At 36.8% G+C, this 21,187-nt stretch overlaps 1 protein-coding gene across 2 annotated transcripts in view; it reads right to left on the reverse strand.

Moving 5' to 3' along the window:
• Positions 1-21,187, reverse strand: part of MAP9 (microtubule associated protein 9) — a 36,345-nt gene that overhangs the window by 8,912 nt on the left and 6,246 nt on the right. The window contains exons 5-13 of one of the 2 annotated variants that reach the window (XM_046657298.1): positions 17,066-17,295; positions 10,465-10,549; positions 8,445-8,692; positions 6,274-6,344; positions 5,012-5,180; positions 4,164-4,253; positions 2,308-2,469; positions 2,036-2,181; positions 1,723-1,855 (exon numbers count right to left, since the gene is read on the reverse strand). In XM_046657298.1, coding sequence (XP_046513254.1) covers positions 1,723-1,855; positions 2,036-2,181; positions 2,308-2,469; positions 4,164-4,253; positions 5,012-5,180; positions 6,274-6,344; positions 8,445-8,692; positions 10,465-10,549; positions 17,066-17,295 — 1,334 coding nt within the window. Of the gene's footprint in view, positions 1-1,722; positions 1,856-2,035; positions 2,182-2,307; positions 2,470-4,163; positions 4,254-5,011; positions 5,181-6,273; positions 6,345-8,444; positions 8,693-10,464; positions 10,550-17,065; positions 17,299-21,187 lie in introns of both variants that reach the window. The other variant, XM_046657297.1, reaches the window with a different exon arrangement.

Here is a 21,187-nt window from a genome sequence, read left to right on the forward strand (position 1 = left end):
TTTTAAATTACTTCAGGGAGAATCGACATCTTTATAGCACCATTATAAGATGGAGTGTTTTATCCAAGAGCGGTTTTGATCCATTTTTCTCAAGTCTTCCTTTGTGTCCTTCAGGGGTGTTCTCTACTTTTCTTCATATTGGTCTTGCACATTTCTTAAGTTTATTCCTAAGTCTTTCATCTTTTTATCCTACCTTTAAATAGCCTGTTTTGGGTCCCATATATATGCCTCTCTAGCTACTGTTGATTCTAAGTTTATGTGAAAAAGTAAACAGTAATAGTCAGAAATACTTTGAAAGAAGAGCTATGAAGGAAGATTAACTCAAACAGATATGAAGACATATCACGAAACAGCATGGTACTGGAACATGTACAATGAGACTGATCAATGGAACAGAAAGTCAAGAAGCAGACCCCAAAATCTGGGAATGTATATATAATAAAGGCAGTACCTGAAATCAGTGGGGAAAAGATGAGCTACTTTATAAAAGATGTATTTGGAAAAAATAAAGTTGGAACCGTATTTCCCACCATACATCAGGATAAATTCTAAGTAGATCAAATGTTAAGATATTAAAACCATAAAGTTACTAGAAGAAAAATGGGAGGACATCGTTTAACCTCAAGTTATGGAGAAGGTTTTTTCAACTATGCCTGAAAGTCAGAACCCAAGACTGATAAATTTGACATCATAAAATAAAATAAAACTCTTCATGGCATAAAACACTATACGCAAAGCTGAGAGACCAACAAAACAATGGGAAAAAAATTTGTAGCCCATATCAGAAAAGATAGGCTAATTTCCCTAGTACATAAACAAGCTTCTAAACATCAGTAAGAAAAAAACCAATAGAAAAATGTGCAAATTCCATGAATTGACAGCTTAAAGGAAAAAAAAAATAACTCTTATACAAATGAAAAGATGCTCAACCTCGATCCTAAGAAGAGAAATGCAACTACAAATATCCTGGATAGTATTTTTTAACTAGCAGATTGGCATGAATTCAAAAAGTGTTTGATAAATCCTATTGGAAAGAAACCCCAATGGATCCTAAACCCTGTGGAGAAATTTTACACTTTTGACTGCTGAAACCTGTGATATGTTAACTGCAGTATTTTGCTTGACATCAATGAAAGTATACATATAAGTACTCTGAAACAAACAAAAAAACATAAAAAAACAAAAAGTCCAGCTAGATATTTTCCTTGCAAACTTCATACTTGCCTTCTTTCATTAAAAAGCACCTAAACAAGACCTTCTCCTTGAGGTCATCAGAAAGATCAAAAGAGAATAAAAAGTGAATAACTTTCTTACCATTAAATTCAGTGTTAGTGTGTGTCGTGACCAAGTTCCACCGAAAATGATCTGGTGGAATGAATCTGTGACAGTGGTACAGTTATCAGCTTTCTATGATTTTTAGATATGAGAATTGTTAAGAGGAAGAACGGACATGACAGGTAAGTGACTAAATGTGGGGATGCAGGTGAGGAAGAATATTATGACTGAAGTTTTAAGCCTGAGTGCTTTCAGGAATAGTAGAAGCATTAACAGAAATGATGAAAGTAAAGAAAATATGATATATGTAGGAAGGACGAATTCAACAAGACAGCTTCCAGGTAGAAATGGACAGTAGGCTAGGACAAATAGAATTGGAATTAGGGACAGAAAAATCCCCCAAAAATACATTAAAAAGACACAAGTGTGTTAACAAATAATACCTACCAGCCATTTTTCATATTCATCAATAGCTTGTTTATCTTTATCTTTTTTCTCGGCTCTTTTCAGTTCTTCCTTTCTTTTCTCATTTATTTTCTCCTTTTCTTTTTCTTTGAAAAAAGCTTCCTTTTTTTCATTCCTATGTAGGATAGTACAAAAAACTGGGAAGTTAAAGGAGAATTTATAATACAGATTCCCTAATATATCTTTGCAATAACAAGATTGAGAAGCATTAGTAAATTTCAAGTAAATAAATATTACAAAAGCCTAAAGTGTTGTTAATTTTAAATCTTTCAAAATATTCCCTATTTTGGAGTACCATTTTTCAACAGCAGTTAAGTTATCTTTCCTTTTCTCAGCAACAGTTTCTTCTTCTTTCTGTTTCTTTGCTCTTTCATATTCTTTCTCCCTTTTATTTTTCTCTTTAAGGTATTCCATCTTTTTCTCTTTCCATCTTTCGAAAGCCTGAAAAAGTTCAGAATGATTTTCTTATTTACTGTGAACATTACAAAATAAGTGAAAACACAGTCACTAATTTAGATTCCAAGTATTTAAAAATAATTAAGAAAGACATTCAAAGCTGTTGAATACTTGTAGGGCTTCTCCTCTTCTCACTGCATTTTCTTCTTCAGTTTTCTTCTTGTTTTTTTCCTCAAGCCTTTTTTTTGCAGCTATTTTCTTTGCTTCCTTTTCTTTCATAGCCTTCCAGGCCTCAAATGATGCTAATGCTTCTTCTCTCTTAGCAGCTCTTTTCTATTTTGGAAAAGTAATAAACAGATATATGTATTATAAATAGCTGGACAAATATAGATAGATATCGATATACACCTATGTATTTATCTTTAATTCCCTTGAGACTCATCATATATAGAAATGAGGTTTCAAGGCAGATAATTTATTTAGAATGGTTTAGACCAGTTAATTTATAAAAAATGTTATCTGAATTATTCATTGCCATTTTCAAATGTCCTTTTCTGAAAGCACTTACTAGATATTGATATACTACTATCCATGGGAAGAAAGTCAACTTTCTTTTTGGAAATGTACTAAACAAATGTTAGCAAAATACACTGTAATAGGCTAAGCGGTACTGTAAAATGTTCATAATAAACTATTTCAGTAAAGGAAAAACGTGAGGAAAGTTACAGGCCTATAAAGTATGTCAGAGGAAGGTAAATTGACCAAGTCCCTCAGTAAGTCGTAGCTCTTTGCATTGAACCTGAGTTTTCTTGGCCATCAAAGCATGAATTTCTTACCAAACACATCCCAAATGTTGAAAAGGTGTGCCAGACTGGAAAATATGTAGGTGAGGGTGAGTATGTTATTACTTTACTTACTTCAATCTAATCCCATAATATCCTATGTTTGCTTTACAATATTACTTAACGTTAAATACTACAAAGCCTTATTATGGAGATACATAATTTAGAAGTAAAAATACTGCCTCCCTCACTGAGTGGTGGCGATCAGAGGGAAGGAGTCTGGCCCTGACCACAGCAGTATAACGCTGCAACACAGCCACAGGTGCACAGGCACTCCCCCTAGGGCGGCTCCATACAGTGCCACGCATTTGGGAAATATGTTTCATTCTAAATCAATTTCAGTACTGAACAGCACAAGAAGGCTTTTTTTCAGATGATTTAGGGGAAGATGAAGAGGCTAACAGGCGGGAGTTAAAGGCAGAGACTGAAAGTTCAGGAGGGACTAAAACAAGAGTCAGGCATCAGGAAGGATATGGGTCCAGAGCTCAGGTAGGGGCTGGTCTTGAAGATACACATAAAATTCAAGATGGGAAAGAGGAAAACTGAAGGTTAATGTCTGATGACCCTTTATATTCTTGGCTAAGTTGTAAGACTGAAGTCAGTTTTTAAAAGTGGAGTAAGTAGGTGGTTACAAGCAATAATGAGTTCATACTCAGTAGTGCCAAAGCTATTCCACACATATAAAAAATAAAATATCTGTGAGTCTGTGTTTCCACGTACAACAGGTATAATATATTCATATCAAAGTAAAATTGTTTAAAGCACCAGAGAAGTAAAAATCAGAAATCAATTCTTTTATATACAAATTACTTTGCCATTTAAAAAACAGTTAATTTATGGGGCTAGCCCTGAGGCGTAGTGGTTAAGTTTGCGTACTCTGCTTCAGCAGCCCGGGGTTCGCAGGTTCAGATCCTGGGTGCAGATCTAGCACCACTGGTGAAGCTATGCTGTGGCGGCATCCCACATAAAACAGAGGAAGACTGGCACAGATGTTAGGTCAGCGACAATCTTCCTCAAGTAAAAAGAAGATGGGCAACAGATGTGTTAGCTCTGGGCCAATCTTCCTCATAGACAAAAACACAGGAAAAATTTTAAAAACACAGCTGATTTAGAAATGTTAAATATTCAGAGATATTTTATTGACATAAAAATCCAGAATATTTTCTCTTCTATATTTCAGAATACCTGTTCATTTTGGATCCTTAAATTTTCACTTTCAATCCTTTTAATTCTGTGCATTTCATGTAAATACACATTTTTCTTTTCTAACCACTCCTGTAAGAACAAGAAAAAGGCCATGTGATATTCAAAGTTTCCCAAATGTTAGAATTCTTATCTATGTTTGAAATATTTGATTAAAACTTTAAAGAAGCAAAACACAAAATTTATAAATTCTATATACATTAGTATCATTTTTATTTTTCTGATAATATCCTAAAATATAAAGAGTACTAATTAAGAAAATCATAAGCATGCTTTCTTAGTATTAACATACTTCAAAAATTGAATATAATAGCTATACATATTAACATTTTTCTCTGAAATTAGATGTACAGTTTTCTAAATTGTACTATTCTGTATAATAATACCAAAAAAAGACCTTTTTTGGAATTGTAAAAAAATTAGTAATACCTTTTCCTGTGTAAGCCTAATTCAAATACAAAGTATCAAATTTTAAACATTTTAAGTTTAAAACATTTTAAAATTCTTTTTGTTCATAACAATATCAACTATAAGGATAAAAAGTATAGAAGCATATACAGACTTTGATATATTTTCTTTTGCTAGATTTTTATAAATTGCCATGGCATCTTCTCTTTAAGGAAAAAACAACTATGATAAGTTAAACAAAGCCTGGAAGAAAACGATTTAGTAAAAAAAGCTCTGGATTGCTCATAAAGGAAAATCTTTCCCAATAAATTAAGTATTAAATCATCATCTCTGATGGGCCATTTTATTCCTTGATGAGCAGGTAACATTATGCAAGTGATTAATTCCTCTTATTTTTCAACTTGTAATATTTTCCTTTTTACCTGATAAACAGCTGCCCTTATGTTATCTGCTCTGTCAGGTTCCATGTTCTGTTTCTGTGAGAGCTTCTGGTCCAAGACTTTCAAAGTCCCTAGATAGTGAGAAGAGGTAGTTGTCGATGGAGATTTCTTTACAGAACTAGATTTCTTCAAAAACTCAGAGGTCATTAATCTGAAAAGACCCAAACGAATCAAGATAAAATATTACAATTGCACTCAGTAGAAGAAAGATTCATCAGAATTTGTAACTACTACTTTTGAAAACTACATGATAATTTAATAAATTATAATTACTTTGAAAATGATACGTGGTCTTTTCTCAGTACTCAAAGAGCCCTATTCAATATAATTTAAATTTTATAACTAAGTTATATAGCTCCAAAGTGATTGCTGTTTTAGGTGTTTGTAATTAGAACATTTAGAAGAAACATGGACTGTATCTCAAGTTACATGGAAAACACAATATTAATAAAGTAGGTTTTAATAGTTTCTTGTATTATTTTGTTACATAAACCCTTCTAAACATCAAGTTAGATAGCATGCTCTATTTCAGGGGTTGGTGGGAAAATCTGGCCCACCGTCTGATGGGCAAGTAAACATGACCGCAGCACGGCTACCTTCATCCATCTATGTGCCGCCTATGACCGCTTTCCTGCTACAGCAGCAGAAGTGAGCAGTTCCAACAGAGACTGTGCGGCCCACAAAGCCTCACATGCATACTCACTGGCCGTTTACAGAAAAAGCTTGCTGAGCCTGGCTGTATTTGATTAATGAGCATTTGATTAATGATAATGTAAAAGATTCGGAAGGTTGTAATTAGCATGGATGAGTTAGGCATTCATTATCGTCAGTGTCAATGAAGCTATACAGATTCTCATCATTTTAATAAACCAATTTAGTCCATAGAACCTCAAGGCTTTAAGAACAACTTTTCACTGTTAGACAGAGACACTTAATAGAGAAGGATAATGCTGGATGTCAGCTGCATTGCCGTTTGATGTCTACCATGTCAGGAAAAACTGGAGAAAGAAATTCTATCCTGGGAGCAATGCAGAGTATGGAGAATCCTTAATCAATTCCTTTTTATAAAAGAATACAATCAACTGAGGGTTTTTATCATGAAGTAACTACGCCACTCGGCTCATGAGATGGAAATTAAGAGAAAATAAGTAACAGCAAATGAAATCTACTTTATGGAAGTTATATTAAAACAAGCTTTGTTAGAATGTAAACCCATAAGTGAAAGATATTGATAACATTATTACCTGCCAGAGGCACTGGATGCTCTATTATTTGTTGACTTTTTATTCTTCATATTCCTATCTTCTATTGTTTTCTATTAAACAGAAAAATTCATAGATGGATTGATTACAAACCAGAACTATCACACTTAGGCTTGGGGGCCAAACTGCCAGTAAATCAGTATTTTTTAAGCATCTACTACGTGTCAAGTACTGTAGGCAGTGGGAACAAATAAGTGAATAAACTGCCCTCAGGATATGACATTTCAGAGAGGGCTGACTGACAATGAACACACAAACAAACGTGACTCATGAAGGAGATAAACCAGGGTCCAGTGACGAGAGTGACTGGAGTGAGCTGGGGGCTCCTTTAGTGAAGGCTCAGGGGAGGCGACCCTGAGGGCTGACCTCAGAGCCAACAACACGATGATGGGTGGAGAGGGGCTGCGTGGGCTGCTGTGGAAAAAAAGAGTAAGTGCTGAGAGCCTGAGAGGGGCGAGCTTGACCTTTGTGAGAACCAGGGAAAGGTGAAGGATGCTGAAGCACAGTGCATGGCGGGGAGAGGAGGAATACACGGTCGGGAAGCGGTCTTTAGGAAGCAGTAAGGAGTTTGGATTTTATTCTCATGATGAAAATCCAACAGAGACCATAGCAGGGGAATGATTAGATTCCAACTTAAGAAAGATCACTCAGTAGAGAGTAAGAATAAAGCCAAGGATCCAGTTAAAAGAAATACGTTATGATTTTATATAAATTACATATAAATACATAAATTGTTATATACAAATTGTTCTAATTTAGAATTACCTCTACTAGACATTTCCAAGATCCTGTCTGTAAACTCCAGAATACTCTTCTTCCTTCTAAGGAATAACTTTTCTACTTTACACAGATAGATGCGTGTTAGATTAAAGTGACAGCACGGACGTAGACACATCCCTAATATGAAATTAGTGGGCTTTTTCTAAGCAAAACAGAAAGGACAATATACCTGGAATATGGTTTAATGAACCATCTCCATTAATTTTAATAAAAAGCTAATATTCTGTATTATAAAAGTCCCATTCAACCACAAGTTTTCAGCTATTATTATCGTCCTCCCCAAATACGAATATACACATAATCACCAGCTAACTGAGCTAGAAGAGATAAAGACTAAATTCAGGAGAAAGAAAGACTAAAAATGCTATGCTATAATTTTTTTTTTTGGTGAGGAAAATTGGCCCTGAGCTAACATCTATTGCCAATCTTCTTTCTTCTTTTTGCTTGAGGAAGATTGTTGCTGAGCTAACATCTGTGCCAATCTTGCTCTATTTTGTATGTGGGACACCACCAAAGCATGGCTTGATGAGTTGTGTGTAGGGCTGTGCCTGGGATCCAAACCCGTAAGCCCCATGCCACTGAACTTAACCACTATGCCACTAGTTGGCTCTAAAATTTAAAAGCATAGTGCTCGGGTGCAGTTTAGCATAGGGACAAGTAATCCTATACACCGCAAGTCTGGTTCTCAAGATCCATAATGTTCCTGATAATACCCTGTCCCTCCACTTAAATAAGCATGGATGTTGATAAACATTTCTTAAAGATTTTCATTAAAATTTTTTAAATGTTTAAAGATGATATCCAAAGGAATAACAAACTAATTCAGAACCTTAGAAATTGTTCCAGATAGCTTATTTTTATAACATGAAGACCCATAGAAACCTACACACTTATGGGTATGTATTTCTGAAATATTTAAAAGTATGTTATGGGGGTCAGTCCCATGGCCTAGTGGTTAAGTTTGGCATGCTCTGCTTCGGCAGCCCAGGTTCAGTTTCTGGGTGTGAATCCACACCACTTATCGGTGGCCATGCTGTGGTGGCGTCCCACATACAAAACTGAGGAAGTTTGGCACAGATGTTGGCTCAGGGTGAATCTTCTTCAGCAAAAGCAATAAAAATAAAAGTATATTATGATCATATACCTCAGACAATTTTTAATGAAAACATTGAGTTTTATTGTATTCACTGCAAACCTTCCCTGAAGTTAAAATTCTATTAAATTAAATAATAGCCATTTGACAATATAATACCACCATCAAAAGATTAGTTTCCACAGGTAATTCAGAAGTACATAACTTGGAAGATAAAATATTTAGTGTTCTATTTTGAGTTTTAAGCTGGAGTATAAAAGGTGTAATTTGATAGAAATACCTTTGCAGATTCAGTTGCATTGGGAGATATTAAGATACTCTGAGATTTCAGTAGTGGTGGATTAACTGTTAAGTCATCATTCATAATCAACTCGGTTTTCTCCTTTTCTTCTTCAAGGTCATCAGTAGTTACTTGACTTTCCTTGGATTTTTCAAGTGCAGTAGTAGCAAAGTCAATCAAAGATGAATTCTCTTCATTTTCATTTGGTTTCAAAGAATTATGGTTTTCAGTGAATTCTTCATTCTGATCTATTTTGAGACAGAGTAACAGTACTAAAAGTCCCTTCTGAATTAAGAAGGTGGATAATAGATCATTTTCTTTCCACTAAATGAAGACTGTCTATAATCCTTTTTTTCTTGCAAAAATATGAAGAAAACTATCATATTCAACTTGAATAAACTTTTTCCAAAGTGATCTATAAAAGAAAAAATAGCTACTCAATCTATTAAAGCATTTGAGATACCTAATACTTAAAAACAAATAACATATTAGTTGACAGAATGAAATAACTACCCTAAAATAAAGACACACCAAAAGAGCTTGTTGACGTATTATCGAAGTAAGCGACATGGTAAAAGGTTCTATTTGAAAGCCTGCGCTTCTCAGCTGGAACAAGAGGCTGTGTAAGCAGGATGCACACATCTCCATGCTACTACAGTTACTGGCAGTGCAGTTATAAAATTGTATGGATGCAGAGAGAATCAAGAATTCGTGCAATTTTAGAAGAGTCCACCACCCAGAGAATAAACCATCCTCTAGTTGGCTGTATTCCCACTAAGACGCAGTGCTGCCTCTGATCCCACAAGGGGCACTGAAGGCAGGCCAACTACACACCTTCTCAGTGCTCCAAGGATAGGCTCAGGCTCTGGCAGGAGAGGATTCAGTTTTGCTTTTACAGAACTTCTAATTCTGCTTCTAATATTCTGTTTCTTATATTCTGCTTCTCCCACACTTCAGAAGGCTCGACAGAAATAAACCAGTGCTTTCCGTGTTGATCACCAAGTTTCAGTTCTCCCAGGATCCACCTCCTGCTCAAATCTGTATCTTCACTGCCAAAGTCTTAATTCTGCTGCTTTCACTACAGTCGTTTTTTAGAACTCGTTTTGAGGTAAGCTAGATTTAAAATCACTTTATAATCACAGTTATACATTCACATTTGGAGAGTACTTATGACTCAAAAGTATCACTATTAGATTCTTTAAAGCTGCTAACCAGTGTATTCAGTGAAAAGAACAAAGACTTTGGAGCCAAAGATTCAAATTACAGCTCCATCACTGACCTTGGATATGTTTCTTAGTATCTCTGCATTTCAGCTTCTCTCATATGTAAAATGACGAAAAGTATACTACATTGTAAGCACTTAACAAATGTTACATATCCCAGCCTTAGACACAGCCACGCCCTTTAGCTCTCATTAAGCTACATGTCATAGGACTAACGAAAGAAATAACTAACAACTCACACCTTCCACTTACTGTGTGCTTACTATGGTACTATTCGAAGTGTTTTACATGTATTATTAACTCATTTAATTTGCAGAACCACCCAATGAGGTAGGTTGCTCTTTTGTCTCCATTTTAGAGATCAATATACAGGACCAGACAGGTTAGCTACTTTGCTCATATAATTGCGTCTGGATTCAAATCCAGCCTAGTCTCACTTTAAAAGTCCACCCAACTGTTACGTTGTACTGCAGATGATCGCAGCAACACATGCATAATAATAGTACATATTTAGTGCCAGGGACTGGGCTAGTGGCCAAAATGCACAGCATCACTTCAATTTCCACAACAGCTCTATGAGATAGGTCTTACATCTTGGGGGAAACTGAGGCACTGAGAGATTAAGTTCTGCATCTGATATCACATGGTTAGTAAACTGCAGAGCTGAGATTAAAACCCACGAAAACACAAACATATCATTCCTGTAACTTTGCAAAGTATTATTTCTTTTACAATGGGGATTCTAAGAAATACAGAGTTCACAAATAAAATAAGATACAATAATTAGGTATAACCACCTTTTATGGATGCTTTTTCCTCTGATCCTGGTGAAAAGGAATCTTCAACACTTTCTTTAAGGGATAATGATGATAGACTTGCATCCTGTTTTTAAAAAAATGTATTTACCATGTAAGTTTAGTTCTCAAGATTTGTTGGGGGCAGTAGCATTATTAAGACTATTTCTTAACTCTGAAATTTGCATTATTACGAATTTGCTGCTGAAATATAAAGGTGTTAAACCAATAGAGGCATACATGCTTTCCTTTCAAGCCTTGATGTTCTGATCATTAAAAGGGATCACTAAAAGAGCTATTCTAGTTCTTTAGCTGCCACTTCTATATTTGTTTTTACCAATTTTCAAAACTCCTGCTGCTTTAAAATCAAATCTTATAAATATTTAAGGCAAAGACGTGCTATCTTTTTCTCTAATTCTCCTTCCTAAGAAAGTATAGAGAAAACAGTAGTTAAAAACCTTTAGTTTCAAGCAAATGTTACTAGTTTTCCAAGTGAAGCAATTTATAAAACCAAGTAGACAACCACTATCAAATATTTTAGATAGGAAAAGCACAATGATTTCATGCACTTGAGTTTTCCTCAGAATTCTGAAATGAAATAATTATATTTGTATGACTAAACTAAACATCTTGTAGGACACTGTGGACATCACTCATTCATAGGGTCACCAGGAGTTGGAGCTGACTTGAGACGGTATGTAATAACAACAAATCTAGCCTAACAGTGATGACATTATAATGTAAGAAGCTTGATTTTGTTGCACAAATAATAAATTTTAATTTTCTTTCCTAACATATTTTATGGATACAAAGACAAGTATATGTCAAAGACAACAGACAGAAGTCATCTGAGAAGATGGCAGAAGGGCCAAGACATTGGAGCCTGCCTTGAGACAAAGCTTTGCCTGAGGAGATTTGCAAGTCAGTGGGTTTTTGTCTGAAGGCATTCCCCTAACTGTGCAGCTCAAGTAATAGAAGACTGCAGCCTTACTGTACTGGCTTTAGGGATCAGAGGACAGACTTTAGGACTGGAATATCAGCCAGGAAGTTAGGGGAAGAGCTGCAGAGGGCGTGACATTTAAAATCTGCATATAAAATTAATCCACAGGCCTTGGCTCATCTACACATGGCATGAGGAAGACCTCAGAGGGTCCTGTAACAATCATAGCACCCAGAAACTGAAACAACTAAGAAGAGATTTCAGTTGATATCCATGGCAGGGGAGACAGAGTGGGGAATTTGAGTTCAGCCATAATATCTCTGTGCTCAAACACATGTTCAGCAGAACACAAAAGAATCCAGAATCTCTACAACATATCATTCTTAATATCTAGTATTCAACTGAAAGTTACTAAACAGGTGAGGAGACAAAAAATGGTGACACATACCCATGAAAGCAAAAACAAAAACAGTTAACAGGAATCAACCCAGAGATGACCCAGATGTGCAATTAGCAAATGAGGACTTTAAAGTAGGCATTATAAATATGTTCAAGCACTTAGAGGAAATACATGTGTGGTGAAAGAACAGATGGAGGATCTTACCAGAGATCTAGAAAACACAAAAAAACCAGAGTTGTTTTGAGTTTTAGAGTTGAACACTACACTGCTGAAATAAAAAATTCACTGGATAGACTTAACAGCAGACGAGAAATAGCAAAAAGGCCAGTGACCTTGAAGACTGAACAATACAAATTATTCAATCTGAAAAACAAAGGGAAAAGATTGAAGCAGCACAAACAGAACTTTAAAGATCAGTGAGACATATCAAAAATTTCAATGCAAATATAATTAGAGTATTAAAAGGAGAGGAAAGAAAAATAGGGCAGGAAAAACTTTTTAAAAACTTCCCATTTTCATGGACAGTATCAGTTTACAGATCCTGAAAGTCAGTGAAGCCCAAGCAGATAAATATAAAGGAGACCACACTGAGGTACCTTACAGTCTAACTGTAACTAAAAGAAAAAAGACAAAAATCTTGAAAAAATTCCTGAAAGCAGCCAGAAAAAAACCCAACATGTTATATATAGGAGGACAACAAAATGAATTACTATGATTTCTCAACAAAGAAGAGAGGCCAGGAACAATGGAAATCTATAATGAGCTGGGGATAGGAGAGGGAACTGCCAGCCCAGAAGTATACATTCAGCTAAACCATCCTTCAAAAACGAAGATGAAATAAAAACTTTTTATATAAGTAAAGACTGAGAGCATCCGCCACTGGCAAACCTGCTACAAGAAATGTAAAAATAAGTTCTGAAGACTGAAGGGCAATAACACTAGATGGTAATCTGGGTCTACAGGAGGAAATGAAGATTCCCGGAAATGGTAGACATATTTAAGAAAACTGTAAAAATTTATTTTTATCTTCTTTTAATTCTTTAAAAGTCCAAGACAAAAAGTTTAAAAGGCTATTTAAAGAAAATTTAAAACACTGCATTGTGGGAACTATACCACCTGTAGATGGAATATATAAGACAACAATGGCACAGTGGATGAGGGAGCGTATGGAACAATACTGCTGCAAGGTTTCCATATTAATCGTGAATTAATGAAATATCAACTTTAAGTAGATTGTGATAACTTACAGGTGTATCTTGTAATCCACAGAGAAACTACTAAAAATATAATGCAAATAGGTATAACTAAAAAGGCAACAGAGGAATCAAAATGGAAAACTAAAACATACGTGATTAACTCTCAAAAAAGTGGCAGGAAAAGAGTTACAGAGGAACAACAACAAGAACATCAATTTGAAACAAGAGATAAAGAGAAAACAAATAGCAACAAATTGGGCCTACACATACTTATATTAAAAGTAAATGAATTAAACACTCTGCAAGATCAGGGAAGAATTACCAGAGGTTGAAACATTTCAGAATGCTAAATAGGGTCAAGACATAATAATAATAAATGTGTATGTGCCTAATAACAAAGTTATAAAATACTGACAGAACTAAAGGGGAGTACAGAGAAATTCACAAACATAACTGGAGATTTTAATAGCCGTTAGTTGGTAATCAGTAAATCAACCTGACAAACTCTCAGTAAGGAGGCAAAAGATCTGAATGACACTACCAGCCACCTTGACCAAGCTGAAATTACAGAACATTACATGCAATGCCAGCAGAACAGATATACTTTGGAACTTTCACAAGAACCATTTTGGATGGGCCATTAAAAAAAACTCAACAATTTTTAAAAATGTGAAATCATGTAAGGTATATTCTCTGACCGCAATAAAATTAAATTATAAATCAATATAAAAGTATATCTAGAGAAGATCCAAATATTCAGAAATAAAATCATTCACCACAAAATGACCAACTGGTAAAAGAAGAGATCACAAGGGAAATTAGAACATATATTTAAAGAAATGATAATGAAAATGAAAGGCATCAAAAAAATTGAGGGTTGCTAAAGCAGTGCATAGAAGGAAATGTATAGCTTTCAATGGTTTTAATAGAAAGGATGACCAACTTAAAATCAATGGACAACTTGCCCAATATAAAGGTAAGCAAATTAAACCCAAACAAAGCAAAAGAAAGAAATAATAAAGAGTGGAAATTAGTGAAACTGGAAACAAACAATAGAGAAAAGTAACAGAGCCAAATTTGGTTCTTAGAAAAGTTTAATAAAACTGATAAATGCCTACCAACATTTAAAAAGAAAGAAAGAAAACACAAACTATATATTAGAAATAAAAGATGAAATGTTAGGATAATCCTATTGTCCTCCTAAGGACAAAGGAATATCACAAACAAACTTTGTTTATATATTCAACATCACACATGAAACGGACAAATTTCTCAATAAACATAAATTACCAAACTGATGAAATAGAAAATCTGAGTACTGAAATATTTATCAAAAAAAAGATTTAGCGTCCAAGACCTCTCCACAAAGAAAATTCCAGACCCAGATCATTTCACTGCTGAATTCTCTCAATTAAGGAAAAAAAGACAGCAAACCGTTTTTTTTGGTGAAGAAGATTGGCCCTGAGCTAAAATCTGATACCAATCTTCCTCTTTTTGCTTGAGCAAGATTGTCCCTGAGCCAACATCTGTGCCAATCTTCCTCTACTTTGCATATGGGACACTGCTTCAGCATGGCTTGATGAGCAGTGTGTAGGCCTATGCCCAGGATCCGAACCCACGAACCCCAGGCCACCAAAGTGGAGCATGCAAACTTAACCACTACACCACCGGGCTGGCCCTCAAACTTTTGGTTTCATACCCAAAATACAGATCAGAAGTCTTAACAAAATATTAACAAATCAAATCCCACAATAAAATCTTATACCATAACCAACCAGATTGTATCCCAGCAATGCCAGGTTAGTTTATCATCTGAACATACATATGTGTCATCATATACACACACACACACACACACACAAAGGAAAGGTGGGAGGTGAGGATGTAGTGAGAAAGCAAATGCCACCCTTCAATATCTGGCTGTGACATTTCAGGAAGATAAGGCAGTAGGGGGAGAGGTACAGCGCCAAGTGAGAGTATATACAAAATTAAAGAGGTTTGAACACAGTTAAATGTGGATGGGAACAGACCCTTCCCGTCTCGATTGCAAAAAGACCCTTCCAAAGACTCTTCAATGGAAGAGCGAAAGATTACAGACACAGGAGAGAGAAGAGTTGAACAAAAAATAGATGGGAAATCCCTGAGAAGGTGGACTAAAGAAGATTCAGTGCACAGTCAGCATGATTTTTACAATGAGGAATACAGAAAATTTAAATTATTAAAAATAGAAGTATCCAATATACCCAACAATAAGATAATAGTTCTGTTACAGTCATTAAAGTGAAAGTAGTCTGAAGATCACCCAGCAACATGGAAATACGTCATGATCCATTGCTAAGAGACAAAGAAAAGGCATGATACCAAACATTATTAATGTTATGATGACAAATATGATAAAACAAGTATAGGAAAACAGGCTAAAAAGGGGAAAAGAATAACGAGTAGTTGTTATTACATGGTGGAATTATGGGTAGATATTTTTCAATTAGGTCTTCTTTCATAATATGTTACTTTAATAATTTTAGAAACATTTTTTTCTTATTGAGGGACATAGAAATGCTAGCAAAGAGTGTTTAAAGTTAGGTATCTGTACCAGTTTGAATATTGTCCCCTCAAAACTAATGTCTTTCTAGAATCTCAGAACGTGATCTTATTTGAAATGAAGGTGTTTACAGATGGAATTAGTTAAGACGAGGACATACTGGATGAGGCTAGGTCTTAAATCTAATGACTCATGTCTTTTTAGAGAAAAGAGAGGGTGACACAGAGACACAGGGCAGAAGGCCACGTGATGACACAGGCAGGGACTGGAGTAGTGCAGCTACAAGCCAAGGATTGCCAAAGATTGTTGGCAACTGCCAGAAGCTGGGAGAAGCAAGAAAGGATTCATTCCTACAGCCTTTGGAGGGAACACGGCTCTGCCTACACCTTGACTTTGGACTTCGGCCTCCAAGACCTAGAGAATGAATTTCTGTTGTTTTAGGCCATCCAGTTTGTGGCAATTCACTACAGCACCCACAGTAAACACAATATCCTCTTCACTGGATAATTTTACTAAACATAAAATAATGGTTTGGGTTTGATAACACCCTCTTTTCTTCTCCTGATTTTCAGAACAAATTAGGAAACAGCACAGTGCAGTCAGGTAGATGTATATATCAAATTGTCAACTTTACTGGTAAAACTGAACTACAGAACAAGGTTTGAATCAGCTGCCCATTGTGCTCGTACTTCCGGTCTGAACGAGAGGGATTCAGCCATTTAGCACAAGTACCAAAGAGTTCCTCCCAGCTCTTTTACCGCCTCCCAAGGAAATCCCTACCCACCAATACCACAGAGGAATGAGCAGAAAAAGCAAGCAGCTTAGCAGGTACCATTCAGTTCCTTTTCCCTGAGCTGCTCAAGCTGATTATGGAGGAGGAATGTTCTTCTGAAACTTATTCCTTCTGAAATGAGGGGTGGAAGTTCAGTAACCACAGCGAAATGTACAAAGAGGGGGCCAAGCGTTCTCCCCCAATAAGAATACACAGTAAACTCCCTGATGAAAATCTGAAGAATCACGTTTACTCCTATTTTGGCACACACCAAAGAATACAGGCCCATAACTATTCAATACACATTTGCTGAGTGAACGAAATCAAAAGAATGACAGACTTTACTGTCCTTAGGCATAAATTATAGAATTCAAAGATACCTAAATAAAACTATAAATTCTTACAATTAAAGATGTACAGTACTGCATAGATTCAAAACGTGACCTTTTTTTTGCATTTTACTTTCTCTGAAACCGGACGCATCTAATTGCTGGTGTGTTACAGCTTAGTTGTCAGTTTTCTTCTTTCTTAGCAGCATGTAAAATAACTATCTTACAAATGGAGTTTTAGACTGAATGGAATACAGTATATTAAAAAAACTTAACATTATTTTCTTACCAAGCGTCTGAGAAAACAAGTAAAACACATGCACACATGCATTCACACAAATATTTATTTTCTTTCTCTCTCTCAAAATCAGATGCAAAAGCCTGAATTTAAGAACACACTGCAGCAGTTCAGCCGTAGTGCTAACCTCAGGATCAGGGTTTTCAGAGAAGGCCTGCTTCTCAGCTTCCAGGTGTCCGCCATTCAGCCTCGGGAGGGGTAGAGGCGCAGAACGTGCTGCTAATTCTTCATGGAGGGCCGCTTCTTTGTCTTCTCCCAGCCCTGCTTTCTCCTCCCTGAGGCTACGCTTTTTCAACATGCTCCTTGGCCGAGGTGAAGGCTTAAAGTGGTTGTCTGCCTCAAGGCTGCTACTATTTTCTGCTGAAAAGTAAAATGTTTTAAGGTGGGTGTACAAAAAAATGACCATGGCTTCAACTACACCCCAGCATACCACCACACTTCCCTCCTGTGCCCATGCACCTTGGCCCTCTGTCCTGGAGAGTCCAGAAGCACAAAACCCTTCCCTACACAGAGCTCCCATAAGCACAAATAAGCCATAGTTCAGAATCAAAATTTAAAAATAGCTGCCATCCTGGAAATAACTAGTATACTTTGGTTGTTTTTTTTTTTTTTAAGATTTTATTTTTCCTTTTTCTCCTCAAAGCCCCCCGGTACATAGTTGCATATTTTTTATTTGTGGGTCCTTCTAGTTGTGGCAAGTGGGACGCTGCCTCAGCGTGGCTTGATGAGCTGTGCCATGTCCGCGCCCAGGATCCGAACTGGCAAAACCGTGGTCTGCCAAAGCGGGGCACACGAACTTAACCACTCGGCCATGGGGCCGGCCCTTGTGAGAAGTTAACTCTTCAACTTTATGAACTCTCCTAATATTAAAAAAAACTTTTTAAAATAAATTAAACAAAATCATGTCCCAGTTTCAACCTCTATGAAATGAGGGGTTCATCCATCGAACCTCTGCTGAGCGTCTGCTGCTAGGTCCTGTGCATTACTCACACTATGGACCTCATAATCAAGACAGTGACAACCGCCCTGTCCAAGGACTTTACAGGTTGGAAAGGGTGACAATTCTAAAGAAATAAAATGGCAAGACAAGGGTAAGTGCCGCTGTAAGTATGAAGATGACAGTGTCAGTACAGAGCATCAAAGTGCTAACTCCGACTGGAGGGAGGAATGAAGAACCAGATGATTTGTGAGTCACTATTCATTGAGTCCTTACAACTTCTTTAGCAGTTATTAAAATTTCTCAGTTACTGTTTCCATTCCTTCAAAGTTTAAAACAAGAATCTAAGGCTGGTACGCTTCCAGCCTTCAAAACACTATATGAAAAATTTTCACATAACCTTTTTGCATAAATTTTACCTGTTATACATATTCATTTCTCCATTATTTTACCAATGCGTTCTGCTGACAAAATTTCACAACCAAACTAATTAACATCTTCTTCCTTTTACCTATAAATGGGCTTAGCAGTGCTGCTAGAAGAGCCAACCACCATACCAAATCGTTACCACTATCAATGCTTCATTGCCAATTTTAGTTAAGTCCTAAACTCTGGCCAAAGGTTCAGTCCCAAATCCAGAGTCAACCTAGAGTCCACCCTCTGTTCCCTGCTATGCCCAAAGCATCACTATACCCTACTGATTCTACTTGCTAAATCTCTCTCATTTACCCCGCTTCCTACATCCCCACACTCAGCTCCTCATCCACTCTTGCCTAGATTACTACCGCAGCGATATTTACAAAATGCAAATCAGCTCACATCACTCCTCTCCACAAAATTCTTCAATGGCTCCCCATCACCCAATCCTACAGAATAAAAGCTTAATTGCCTCTGAACAATACAAAAGGTTTCGTGGTTTTGTCCCTGGCTACACGTGCTGCCTTGTTCACTGGCACACCCATTTTGTTATCTGTGTTCCGGAAATGCTGTGCTAACTGCTGTTTTCAGCTATGCCACCATCCTTGCTGCTGTCACACCTTTACCCAAGCTGATCCCTCTGCCTAGACTGTCCGCCTCCTGCTTCTCCTCCTGACAAATGGGTGCATGTCTTTCAAGCCTCACTTTAAGCAGACTACTGTAAAATGTCTGAAAGAAGGTATGGAGTCAATTTTTTTATTGTGGTAAGAACACTTAACAAGAGATCTTCCCTCTTAAACTTTTAAGTGCACGATATACTATTGTGAACTAAAGGCATAGCGTCGCATAGATCTCTAGAACTTACCTTGCATAACTGAAACTTTATACCTGTTGAACAGCACCTCCCCATTCCCCTGGCCCAGAGCCCCTGGCAACCACCATTCTACCTCCTCTGTGTATGAGTTTGACTCTTTCAGATATTTCGGATTTGAATCTTGGCTGTGACACATTAGCATTGTAACCTTACACAAATCATTACCTCCACGTACCTCAGTTTTCCCATTGGTAAAATAAATTCATAATTCCTAAGATGCCTGTGTGACTTGAGTGAGATAATATATATAAAGTGCACAGCACAGTGCCTGATACATGGTAAATGAACATTAACTTTTCTTTTTACTGGTTTGTCTATCACTCCTATTTTCTTTGGGGAAGTCTCTCCTTCTCTCCATCCATGTGATTCTGGTAGATTAACAAGTATCTCCTCCATACCTCAGTGAGAAGGGTGGGCCCATGATGCACACCCCTCCCCCAGCTTATCACAGAAACTTCATTTCCCCTCGCCACAGCAGGTGGTCAGGCGGTGAGTATTTTTCTATTTGGAGTCAAAGGGTATGCCTTCATAGTCATGGAGCTGGAAGGATGTGACTGGAGACTGCTAGTGGCATTCTCCCCTGCTGAGGGAAGGGCTGTTTGAGACACAGACCAAATGACAGAAAAATAGGACCCAGGGATGGAGTAACTGGGGAGTTGACAGTTGCGGGAGGAGAGAATGAGAGGGTCAGGGAGTCAGGGAGGGTGGGCAGAAGTAAAGAGAGAAAATCCAGGTGACATGAAAGTACTGAGTCTCTAAACTTAATGACACCTAAAGCAAGGCCTCCTGACATCCACGCTCAAGAAGGCGATGAATTCCCCCTTCCACCGAAGTTTGCTTGAGTTGCATCATTTGAAACCAAGAGTCCTGACTACAGATACTATTATTTGTCAGTTATTGCTAATACGGCCATCTCCTCTAGGAAGCCTTCCCTGATGCCCTCAGGCAAACTTAGGTGCCTACTTTCCTGTGTTCTTACTAGACCTTTTGTCCACCTCCCCACTAAACTGTAAAGTCTTTGCTATGGTCTGAATGTTTGTGTTCCCCTCAAACTCTTATGTTGAAATCCTAACCCCAAAGGTGATGCTATCAGGAGGCAGGCCCTTTGGGAGGTGATTAGGTAATGGGGGCACAACCTTCATGAATGGGACGAATGCCCTTATAAAAGAGGCTCCACAGAGCTCCCTTGCTCCTTCGTCCACGTAAAGACACAATGAGAAGTCTGACCAGAAGAGGTCCCTACCTGACATGCTAGCACTGTGACCTCAGACTGCCAGCTTCCAGAACTGTGAGATATAGGTTTCTGTTATTTATAAGTCACTCACTCTGTGGTATTTTGCTACAGCAGTCCAAATGGACTAAGACAGTCTTGGAGGATTGGTACTGAATCTTTTTAATGTCATATTCTTAGTTACCATCACAATGCTTCTAACATACTGAAATATATTGTATTCACAACAAAGATGTGTGGATAAATAGAATGATCTGCTTATGAACAAACACTAAATAATGAAATGAATAATAAAAACATTTATAGAGTGCTTAATTCACACCAAGATTGTCCTAAGCACTTCAAATATATGAATTCATTTAATTGCTTCAAACCCTTAGTGGTGGCTGAACTACTATCCCCATTTTACAGATAAATAAAACGAGGAACAAAGAGGTCATGCTCCCACGGTCATAAACTCTACCTTGTGCAATTAAAGGAGCAGCATCCTGACTCCAAAGTTCATGACTTTAGTCAGTTTAATGTTAAAATAAAAACAACATATCCTATAAAAATCACTTTCTACAATCACTACCCATGTGACAGCTGCTCAATAAAGTGAAAGAGTCTGCTTATTGCACTTTTTACAAAAGACAAGCAAGAACAAGGGGAACTTTCAGGTTCTAATATTCTTATAAAGTATTAATTGCTACTCAGCAATATCTCACCATATTAAAAATATTAACTTCCAAACTCTGTAAGAAAAAAAAAAGTCTAAAAATTGAGAGAAGAATAAAGCATGAAATACATT

This window comes from Equus quagga, chromosome 3, assembly GCF_021613505.1.
Source record: "Equus quagga isolate Etosha38 chromosome 3, UCLA_HA_Equagga_1.0, whole genome shotgun sequence".
In the NCBI taxonomy this organism is placed as follows: domain Eukaryota; kingdom Metazoa; phylum Chordata; class Mammalia; order Perissodactyla; family Equidae; genus Equus; species Equus quagga.